Source organism: Rhinolophus ferrumequinum, chromosome 21 (assembly GCF_004115265.2).
Source record: "Rhinolophus ferrumequinum isolate MPI-CBG mRhiFer1 chromosome 21, mRhiFer1_v1.p, whole genome shotgun sequence".
Classification (NCBI taxonomy): domain Eukaryota; kingdom Metazoa; phylum Chordata; class Mammalia; order Chiroptera; family Rhinolophidae; genus Rhinolophus; species Rhinolophus ferrumequinum.
Genome location: NC_046304.1, coordinates 12,743,397 through 12,754,884, shown reverse-complemented (window position 1 = coordinate 12,754,884; position 11,488 = coordinate 12,743,397). Strand labels below are relative to the sequence as shown.

General features: G+C 41.7%; 1 protein-coding gene across 1 annotated transcript; it reads right to left on the bottom strand.

Moving 5' to 3' along the window:
* Positions 1-239: 239 nt before the first annotated feature.
* On the bottom strand, positions 240-11,358 carry ZFP3 (ZFP3 zinc finger protein). The gene is made up of 2 exons (XM_033091634.1): positions 11,016-11,358; positions 240-2,125 (listed from the first exon to the last, which is right to left on the bottom strand). Exon 2 carries the CDS (start codon positions 2,115-2,117, stop codon positions 633-635), a length of 1,485 nt encoding a protein of 494 aa, XP_032947525.1. The 5' UTR covers positions 2,118-2,125; positions 11,016-11,358; the 3' UTR covers positions 240-632.
* Positions 11,359-11,488: the final 130 nt, after the last annotated feature.

The window sequence follows — 11,488 nt, the reverse complement described above, 5'->3', positions numbered from 1 at the left end:
GGAACTTCACTTATAGTCCTGTAAGTTGCCTGTCAGTCTCCTCCATCATGGTACCCTCTTCAGATGCATGAGGAAATCTAGCAGATGTGGAATGACCCAGGCTTCCCACTTATTCATTAGTGCCGCCATTTTCTAAGGGAACTTGATAGCATGTTTGGAAGATTTCTGAAACTAATAAAAGCTTACTAAATTATTCCAATGCTAAATAGTGGACAAGAGAACAGAATGTGTCTTCTGGGCTGTGACTTTCCAACATTTCAGGAGTTAACATTCAATGAGTCAACTCTTTCTTAGGAGATGGTGGAATCACATTCCTCCATTTTTCCGTAAGAGTAACAATTTAAGCTAGATGGCTGGTACAGACCCCTAATGTAATGTGACCCACTAGGGGAGGGACGAAGGGAAGGAAAAAGAAGAGAATTATGATTTTATGATTTAACTCAGTACATTGAAACTTCTCAATGAATAGTTCATAAAAGTGCCTCATCCTATTTGACCAACTGTTTAAATAAGAATCAGTAGAAGGACAGAGGAGGTTTTGTCCATTCATTTGATCTCAGAACTTGGGGTGCAGATTATGAACAATAAGTCTGACTTCAGCTTTTCTACAGAAAACTTTCCTATTTTGCAGATCATTCCATACAGTGAACACTTTGATGTCGGAGGAGGTGAGAGCTCCGACTAAAGGTCTTCTGACATTCTTGGCACTCGTAAGGCTTCTCTCCAGTGTGAATTCTCTGATGTATGATAAGTTGGGAATGCTGGCTGAATGTTTTCTCACACTCGTTACATTCATAAGGTTTCTCTCCAATGTGAATTTTCTGGTGGAGAAGCAGCTCCGAGTTATCCCAGAAGGTTCTTGCACATTCATTGCACTGATGAGGTTTCTCTCCAGTATGAATTCTCTGGTGGACGATAAGGTGGGAGGTCCGCCTAAAAGCTTTTCCACACTCAAAGCACTCATAGGGTTTCTCTCCAGTGTGAATTCTCTCATGTCTAAGCAGTTCTGAGTTCCCCCTAAAAGCCTTCCCACATTCCTTACATACATAGGGCTTCTCACCAGTATGAATTCGAATATGTCTAATAATCTCTGAGTTCTGGCCAAAAGTTTTCCCACATTCATTACATTCATACGGTTTGTCCCCTGTATGAATTCTTTGATGCCGGATGAGCTCAGAACTCTGACCAAAGCCTTTCCCACATTCGTTACACAGGTATGGTTTTTCTCCAGTATGAATTTTCTGGTGTCTAATAAGGCCTGAGCTATGCTTGAAGGCTTTGCCACACTCACTGCATTCATGATATCTTTCTTCAGTATGAATTCTCTGATGCTGAATAAGCTGTGAGCTAACCCTAAAGGTCTTCCCACATTCATTACATTCATATGGTTTCTCTCCAGTGTGGATTCTTTGATGTAGAATAAGGGCTGAATTCTGACTGAAGGCTTTACCACATTCTTCACATTTATAAGGTCTCTCTCCAGTATGAATTCTATGATGGTGGATAAGATGTGAACTCTGAATGAAGGCCTTTCCACATTCATTACAAGCAAAGGGCTTCTCTCCAGCATGAATTCTCAGGTGCCTGCGAAGACTTGAGTTAGTTCCAAATGTTTTTCCACATTCTTTGCATTCAAAGGGTTTCTCTCCACTATGAACTCTCATATGCTGGATAAGATGTGAGTTCTGATTAAAGGCTTTCCCACATTCTTTACATGTATGAGGCTTTTCTCCCACAGAACTTCTCTGTGTTTTGTTAGGTTCTAAATTCTTTATGAAGTTTTGGCTAGAGGTAGCAAATGTACTAACTGCCTCTGCTGTAATATCTCCCTGATGTACTCTCTCATTCTCATTATTCTCCTGGTCTTTCTCGCTTGAGGGTGATTTCTTAAAGATAATCAATCCTGATGCAAAGTCTCTCTCCTGAGGAGACATCTGCTCCATAATCTCTTCTGTGGACTCTCGCGAATGCCCATCCAACATGTCTTCTTCACAGGCTGCTCCAAACTCATGATCCTGATAAACCACCTTTGGAAGTTTTTCTAATATTGCCCCAGGTGGCTCAGATTCTTCAGAAATTTCTTCTTTTGGAATTACCTCCTTGTTCTCAGTCCCCATCTCACAATCTGAAATGAGAAAGAGTAAGTATGTGAAATGCTATATAATATCTATATGAAGCTAATGCTATAGGAGTATGGACCTTTGACATGGTTCTGACAGCACTCATAAATAGTCTTGGTGTCTGGTGAAATTGCAGGATGCTGCTGAAGAGAAAGAGATTTAGGATTATGGTGGACATGCGAAACAAACAGCAAGCAATGACTGAAAAGAGTGACAGAAATTATCAGAGGAAGGGATTTAAGGAGATAAACAGGAAATGGATGGTAAGGAGATGCTGATAAAAGTTCATTAATATTAGCAGTGAGTTGAGGCAGAACCTGAGATTGGTAAGGAAAAAATTTAGGGAAAATGATGGCCATATTAACAGAAGATACATAAGAAAGATTGGGAAAAAAGGGCAAAAATGACTAATAACAGTAACTCTGGAGTTTATAGAAATAACCAGAAAAAGAGTAGCAAGAGAACTATCCCTAGTCCGGTACTGTGATCTCTCCAGCTCTACACAACAGGGGATTGTATATGTACCCATTCAAAAGGTTACATGACTTAGCTAGAAGTAGCACAGAAGTAACTACCCTTTGCTTCCTTATATTTGGATGAAGTAGGTTCTAACTTAATTTTCTCCAGATGGTGAGTAAATTGTATCAATTCCTACTTTTCTTTTCCTTACGGATTTGAAATGCCACCTATACCATGGTCTAAATGACCACATATATCTGGGTTAATTTCCAGACTCCATTCAGTTCTATTGATCTGTATATTCCCTCTCTAATACCAAACTGTTCAACTTACTAAAAGTTTCTTAAAATTTTAATATGTTAGAGAAAGTTCTCTCTCATTAGTCTTTGTAAAAATATTTCCTATTTTCATAGTTTTCTAAGTAAATTTCAGTATAATTTTGCAAAATTTCCAAACTTATCCTGATTTCTTTTAGATACATATCCATCATGTCTCTGTATGAATTTTGTATGAATTTTCTATCTGGCCATTTTATATATATATATATATATATATATATAAACAATGCTGTTGATTTTCACACCATTGTTGATACCAATATCCAGTGTTGATCCTAATTTTGTAATTGGCCCTTTTATAGAATTTTCTTAGTACTTTTATAGACCTTAAAGGCTATACTTTTTTAAAACCTCTAAAAGGCTGTGGCAAAGATTTTTTAGTTGTCTACCCCAATATCCATTCTTCCCCACTTCATCAGCAACAGAATAATGAATTTATTTAGCACTGCAATGTGCCTAGCTAAAGAAATAAATTCTCAGCCTTCTTTGCAACTAGGTTTCGCCAGCTACTTCTGGCTAACAAGACAGTAAGATGCAAATGAAAGGACATGGAACTTCTAGGAAGTCTCCTTAAGAGTAAGAGGATGCATTTCTTTACCCTCTTCCTCCATGTTGTGTCTGGAACATGAGCTGGTAGGTAAGAGTGCCATCTTGACCCATGAGTCCACCAGCATACCCTACGACAGAACAGAGCTAGAAAGAACCTAGGACCCTGATGACTCCATGGAGCTGCCACAGCAGCTCTGGAATGCCTGCCTCTGCACTTCTTTTATCTAAGAAAGAAATAAGCTTTGTCTTGCTCAAGCCATTATGATTTTTTTATTTACGGAGCCAAACCTATTCCCAACTGGTATAATGGACACAGGGACTTAGCTGTCCCAGTCAGAGAAGTAACATCCAAATGCTGGGAGAATGAGCCTGGCCTCTGTTCAGGTAGTAAGCAACCTGGAGCTGACAGTGAAGAGGCCCTTTGCCTAAGCCCGTGCATTTCTGTACTACAGCAAATCGGAGGAATATAATCTTCCTATCAGTAAAAGTATTAACTGTGGAAGGTGATTCTCAAGGGGGGAATGGGCAGCTATGTGACTTCATCCTTTAGAAAATACAGAGTTATGGAATGGTTTTTAAGCCAAGAAATGACACAGTCCATTGTCAGACTAGCATTTCAGGTAGATGCACACTAATGGCTATTTAATGGCTGAACTAGAAAGCAGTCTGCCTGGAAATAGGGAGATCAGTTAGAAGGTTGATGCAGTCATCAACACAAGGGGTGATAAAATCTAACTAGTTGCAACAGTAGTAGTGGGAATGAAGAAGAGACATACTGGAAAATTACTTAAGAGGACAAATTCCGAAAGATTTGGTACGTGATAGGACATTGGTATAAAGAAGAGGGAGGAGTCAAAAGTGGTACCCAGATCTCTCTTTATTTGAGGAATGCTAATTAGATGGATAGTGGTGCCACTGAAGGAACACTGGAGGAGTAGCTTCCTTTAGAAAGGAAGATGATAGATGAGCTCTGTTTTTGGACTTAGAAGAGTTTCAAGGAATACATATAGAGATATCAAGGAATCAGTCAAAATATATTGGTCTAAAGCTTAGAGCAGTCAGGACTAGAGATACAGACTTGACAGTACTCAGCATAGATGGTAATGAGTATAGTGTGAGAACTGTCAGATACTGAGGACAGAAACCTAAAAAGCCAAAGCTAACATTTAAGAGTATTCCAAACAAACTGATGGTTACTAAATGGGAGGGGGGTTGGGGGAGCTGGGTGAGAAAGGTGAAGGGATTAAGAAGAACAAACTGGTAGTTACAAAATAGTCATGCGGATGTAAAGTACAGGATCGGGAATATGGTCAATAATGTAAAAACTATGTATAGTGTCACGTGGGTACTAGACTTATCAGGGGGATCACTTCATAAATTATGTAAATGTCTAAATGTTGTACATCTGAAACTAATATAACATTGAATGTCAACTATAATTTTTAAAAAAGTCACAGGGATATAAAGTACAGCGCAGGGAATACAATTAATAATATTGTAATAACTATGTACAGTGTCAGATGGATAATAGACTTATAGGGGTAATCACTTTGTGAGGTATACGAGTATAAATGTCTAATCACTATGCTGTTTTGTACACCAGAAACTAATTTAAAAAAAAAGAAAAAGAAAAAAAAATATCATTTGATCATAAATGTGAAGGTTTATTTCTGGTTTCCTAGTGCTATTCCATGGACATACGTCTGGAAGTATGTCTGTCCAAAGATCAGAACCACACTGTCTTGATTACTCTGGCTTTGCAATAAGCTTTGAAATTGAGAAGTCTGAGTCTTCTAATTTTGTTCTTCCATTTCAAGATTGTTTGGGTTATTTTGGGTCCCTTGAATTTCCACACAAATTTTAGGATCAGCTTGTCAACTTCTGCACAGAAGGCAGCTGCAGTTTTCTTAAGGATTGAGTTGAATCTGTAGGTCAGTTTGGGCGTATTGCCATCTTAACAATATTAAGTCTTCCAATCCATGAACATGGGATCCTTTCATTTCCTTAGGCCTTAGTTTTTCAACACTATTTTGTAAGTTTTACGAGTATAACTTTTGTGCTTCTTCTTTGGTTAAATTTATTCCTATTTTATTATTTTTGATATGATTGTAAATGGGATTGTTTTCTTAATTTTGTTTTTGGATTATTGCTAAAGTATAGAAATACAGTTGATTTCTAAATTTACTTTGTACTCTGCAAATTTGTGTGTGAGTCACACTTTTTTGCATCGTTGTATGTCTCAATTAAAAAAAAAAAAAAAAAGAGTACTCCAGTTATCTTCCATCTTGTTACCTTTCTCCATCCTGCTCTCTGCCCTAGACAGCTAACCTATACAGCCACACATCAACAGGCCCTCTGGCTTCTAGTTGTGTTCCAACAATTGGGAGGCCCAGCAGGAGGCTGGAAGTAGGGAGGAGAGTAAAGTCAGAGTATTTATTCTCCTGGTTCCTTCCTATGAGATCACCTTGGACTGATGGTCTCCCTCAATTGAAGGTCATTACTCCTCTCAAGAAGTCTATCCTACCCAATTGTCTCAACAACTGAGTTCTAGTAACCTCTCCTATCTCTTGTCTCTTCTGACCCAGGATTCCACTGTTGCCAGCCCCAGGTCCCTCAACACCCTGCCCACACCTGTATCATTTATAATTAACCTCTTTGCAAATAAACCATCATCAAATTATCCTAATTTGAGTGAAGTATCTGTTTCCTGTTAGGACCTTAATAATAAAGGGGTGGGTGGAAGAAGAGAAGCCTGCCAAGAAGAGAAAGAATGGTTAGTGAAGTAGAAGAAGATCCAGAATACAGTGCCATAGAAGTCACCAGGGCAATAGCAGAGGGGATTAAAAAGTGTCACATGCCATTGAGAAATCCAATAGAATAAGAACTGGAAAACATCTACTGGGACAATTAGGTAGTCACAGATGATCTATGAGAACAGATTCAGTGGAATGACAGGAACAGAAGCCAGGTAACAGTGTACTGATTAGTAAATTTGCTGCTTCTTTCAAAAAATTAGGATGAAGAAAGAGGACCAAGATAGGCAGTAGCATGAGAGGTTAAAGAAGGGTCAAAGAAGGATTTTCTCTGATGAGAAAGCTTTGAACATGTTTATATGAGAAGGGATGGTGCCAGTAGAATGACAGGGGTTAAGAGGGGAAAAAAGATGAGATTACTAAAGAAATGAAGACCCTGAGAGGTGGGAGAGACTGGGGTCAAGCGATGAGGGAAGGGGAAAGTGGCAATTTTGGGGTGACCCTTGTACTGCCCTTTTCCTGTGTCCAGCCTCCGGTCATCCACAGGATGCTGGTTACTACCACCATCCTACCCTGGGGCTTCTCTAGTCACTCATCAGTGCAGCCCTGGTAATGCCCTCCCCCACCCCCACTTCAGACAGCTGGGAGGAACCTGATTGCTTACTGGAGTCCGGAAGTTCTGGCAGCTCTTTGTTACCCCTCAAAATGACCTGGAATTTTCTTCAACTTTCCCTCCCTTAGCATCTTCTCCAATTTTCCCACGGAGTAAGGACAGGCAACCAAATGTTGGATTTCTCACATTTGTTGAAATTTTTGAAAATTATAGATAATACATATTTATATATATAATTGTCAGGATCCATTGTAAGGATCCATTGTAGCGAATTTAGCTATCTTCTTCATCCATGGTACCATTTGAGTTGGGAAGTACTGTCTTAAGTAAATTTCTCTCTAATATTCAATTAAGAACAAATTCCACAAGCTGATATTTCAGTCCCTATCTACTTCCAACCCCCTCTCTGGCCTTTCCTTTTCATCTCTCCTATAGTATCTTCTTTTCTGTCATTTAGTTCTATACCAAGTCATCATTCATAGAACCTCCATATGTACACCATATGGAAAATCACTTGTCCACAATAACACAAGATATAGAAGTTGTATATATACCTATCCCCAACTTCAAGAACTGGTTCAAAATTCAAATCCCAACTAAATTTGGCCCCCTCCGACCATTCTTTTACTTTACATTCTGCCACTGACACCGTATGAATGTCATTTGTTAAATACTGCTTTATGGGTACCTTCTCATTTCAAAGTCAATCACCATTTGGTTGATTTTCCCAGAAGCACAGCCACACATTAGACCTCATCCTCATAAGGAAATACTCACTACTCATTGCATAAATTCACATTTCCAAGCATAATTTCCTATCTTTCTGTTTCTTACTTCTTCACTTTTCTAAATCTGAAATTAGCTGTTTCTGGAGATAGATAAGATGGAGGTGCCACCTAAGGAGAAGGTTGATGACTCTTCGTCCTCAGCCTGGGGATGACAAGCAGACCTCTACTGGGTCTCCACAGTTGAGGACAGGATCTTCAACTGTGCAGACCTGGAATTGTTTTTTTCAATGTAGCTAGAGCAGCCTCAGAAAGCCTCATTCACAAAATGCTGATGCATAAACCAGATTCCCACCTATTAATTTACACAGAGAAATAAAACTTTGAAAGGACCACACTGCCTAGACGGGAAGCCACATAAAACCCTGACAATTTTTAGTAGGCTTGCGATCATAGCAAAGAGTTTTTTGTTGTTTTTTGATGAATGGTTCTTAAATAATGATTCTTGGCCTGGAACTAGAATAGATGCATAAGAATCAACTGGGAAATCTGTTTAAAATAATAATTTCCATGTCCCACCTCAGAATTCTCAGAATCAGAATCTCCAGAGGTGGACCAAGGGATCTGTATTTTTAACAAGTGCCCCCAGGTGATTCTGATGCCCCACCAAGTTTGGAAACCACTGTGTTACATAGTTTTAAAGGCTGAAGTTATCACATTCTCATTCTGGTAGATCCATCTCTACCCAAGGTCTGGTCTACCAAGTAGCTCAGCACATGTGTGAAGCAGGATTATAGATACATTGCCAGTTCTTGCTCTGACTTCATTTTTCTACCCTCCATCTAGACTGCACCTCCCCTTTCCTAAACTTCTGAGAGCAGACAGGGAAGATATAATACAATTGACTAGATCCCACGGTTGAGTTAAAAATCACATTTCCATTATGCTTATCAGGCTGACCCTAGTTACTGTGACTAGACCTGAGTTTGCCCAAATTGCCTAAATCAGAACTTACAACAATTTCTTGTGATAGCAGTATCACCTAATCCTTTTAACTCACCTGCCAAAGACCACATTGTAATTTGCAGTAAAAAAAAAAATATTTGTAATTTTACTAACAATTGTCACCCCAATAAATTTAAAAAATAAAATTAAAAAAATATATTAAATAATTGATCAGCTCAGAGTCTGATGTGGTCTTTTTAAAATTTTGTTGAAAGCAAAGATTAGAACTTGAATTACAAAAGGTCCAAAATTATTTACTCCCTCAACAAACTGTCCCTTTGCGTGGTACTCCAGAGGTTTTTCCACCCCAGAGTGATACACCGTAGTAAAATTAAGGAGGGCATAGGTGAGAAGCATATCTTTCTCTTGTAAAGGAGGAGAAGAGCAATTGTGAAAGAGGAGGTAGGAAAAGAGAAAACTATAGACCACAGACCCATTCTTAAACAGATCAGTGGTAAGCAAGGATATATATTGAAGTCAAAGATCTAGAAACTGATTTCTATTCAACAATCCATGCACCCACAGACATTATAGAAAGTGTTACAGAAAGCATCAGTGTGCGGAGGAACCAACTGGCACGCTTTCCTGTCTTTCTACAGCCAGAGCAGGCTGGGAATCTGGGAATGTGTGTGGTGGAGGAATGAGGGAGTGAGGGACTTGAGGATATTAGCCAGGACATAGTTGAGATGACTGAGTGAGATAGGGAGGTGTGGGGACAGAGCCCCAGAGAGCAGTTTCCAGGTTCTCGGCCTCACGAGGGGTGCTGGCTCCAGTAGTAGATGGCCGTCAGCTGTGGCTGGTTGGCCGTCAGCTGTAACCATTGAGCCAATTGGCCACTAATATAACTGCTGCGGCTACGGAGGGGAGTCGGGAGGAGAGTGGAGGAGAGTGGAGGAGAGTCGGTCGGTTGGCAGCAAAACGGACAGCAGGTCGCACGTCGTGTGAACCCAGCCTCCAGTGAGACCATAGTGGTATGACTTCCCTACCTATGGCTCCGTGGGTGTTCCTTTTTGGCCTAGCCATATCCTGCGTTCTTGTGTGGGGAGCGGGAGCTGAGACCCCGCAGGCCACCCCGCGTGACAGGAGGCAAATGAAGTGGGGGGAAGGAAGGAAGAGTCTGTAAGTAACAAAATACAAATCAAGCATTAAGCCAGCTTGAGTTGTAGTCTGTTACTTACAGATGAAAGTATTTTAACTGATACAAATTCTTTCCCTTGACTTCTGAAAGGCCAGGTCCTACCAAACACTCAATAACTAGTACAAGAATCACCTCCTCCCTAAAGTCTTCACTAACACCTGCAGGAAGGAGGTTTTCTCTGGGTCCTCTGAACCAACATTTCACTCACCTCTTTCTTTGTACTATAGTTATGTTGCTTCCTGTTCACTGCTCCCCAAGACCCACAGAATAAAAACTTAGCATGGCTCATAATGCCCTCCTGGTCAGGCCCCAGGCTCCCTTCCCATCTCCCATTCCACCCTCTCCCATGACTGTTGGAAGCTGCAGGCATGCTCAGGGTTCTGCAGTGCAAACACTTCCTACTCTTGAGCCTAGAATGGTGTCTGACACATAGCTGATGACAACAACTATTTGTAAAAAATAAGGTCCTTCTCCCAATCTGGATGATATTTAATTTAAAGCAGTATCCTCCTTTTCTCTGTTCTCCCCCTGGTTCCCACACTCAAGAAGGCTCTACTATCGTGTTTCCCCGAAAATAAGACCGGGTCTTATATTAATTTTTGCTCCAAAAGACACATAAGGGCTTATGTTCAGGGGATGTCATCCTGAAAAATCATGTTAGGGCTTATTTCCCGGTTAGGTCTTATTTTCGGGGAAACACCTTACCTGCCTCCTTTCCATAATTAATAATCATATGCCAAAATACTGTCTGCCAGCACAAGGCACAATTTGCCACGGAGGCCTTATGTTTTTGACACTGCCCGTCATTTCGTCCCCACAGTTTACTTGGGAATGGTGTCTTGAGAAAATCACAGGTCCCACTAGCCCCCAGTCGGAACGGAGGAAGTGAGTGTCCCTGCTTCTCACGCCACCGCAGCTGACAGGCACGGAACCAGAGCGAAGATGGACCCGGGCACAATGTCCAGGCTAAGCAATTTATAGATAATATCTTGTTAAACCCTCACAATCTCCTTAGGAGACAAGAATGCTGGAAAGCATCACTGTGATGAGGAGCCAATTGGCATGCTTTCCTGTCTTTCTCCAGCAACGCTTTTGCTGGACGGCCCCAGAGCAGGCTGGGAATCTGGGGATATGTGTGTTGGAAGAATGAGTGCAGGTGGGAAATGGAGGCCCGGGGTGACCATAAAGTCCAAGGTCACACAGTGAACCCGGGTCAGGAACGGGCCTAAACGTTGGCTTTCTGTTCCGCTCCCGGGCCGGGGAGTCAGGAGCCCAGCGCCCTCCTCCCTCCCGCCGGGACTGAATGAGGTCTCACCGCAAGCCGCTACTGCCCCACGCTCGCTCTGCTCGGGTTCCTGGCGCTGCTCAGGTTGCTCGCACAAAACCCGCTGCTGTTGTCTTGGTTTCACGGGCGACTGGCATCGGCTATTTCCGGTACCCGGGCGGCACTCCAGCCAATCAGCGCGCGTCGCACTGTGCCGGAGGAACAGGTGGTTCGCATGCCAACGCCTCCTCCCCTTTTCCAGCGTTGCTTTATGCGGGTTTTCTCCCTAATCCGAACGCCATTTCGCCACTGCCTGCCAAAGAAGCATCCTGGAGTGCCCCTGTGCACCCAGCGATGCCTACTTCAGCCCCAGGACCACTGACGAGCTGGGTCCTCCGGGTTTCCTAGAACGGCTCCAGGGATGCACTTCCGCCGTGCGACCGGACGCTCTGCGCACTGGTATCTCTCCCGGAGCACTAACCTGGGCTTGAGGAATAGAGGGAGTCCGCTTCACTTTGTTGTGG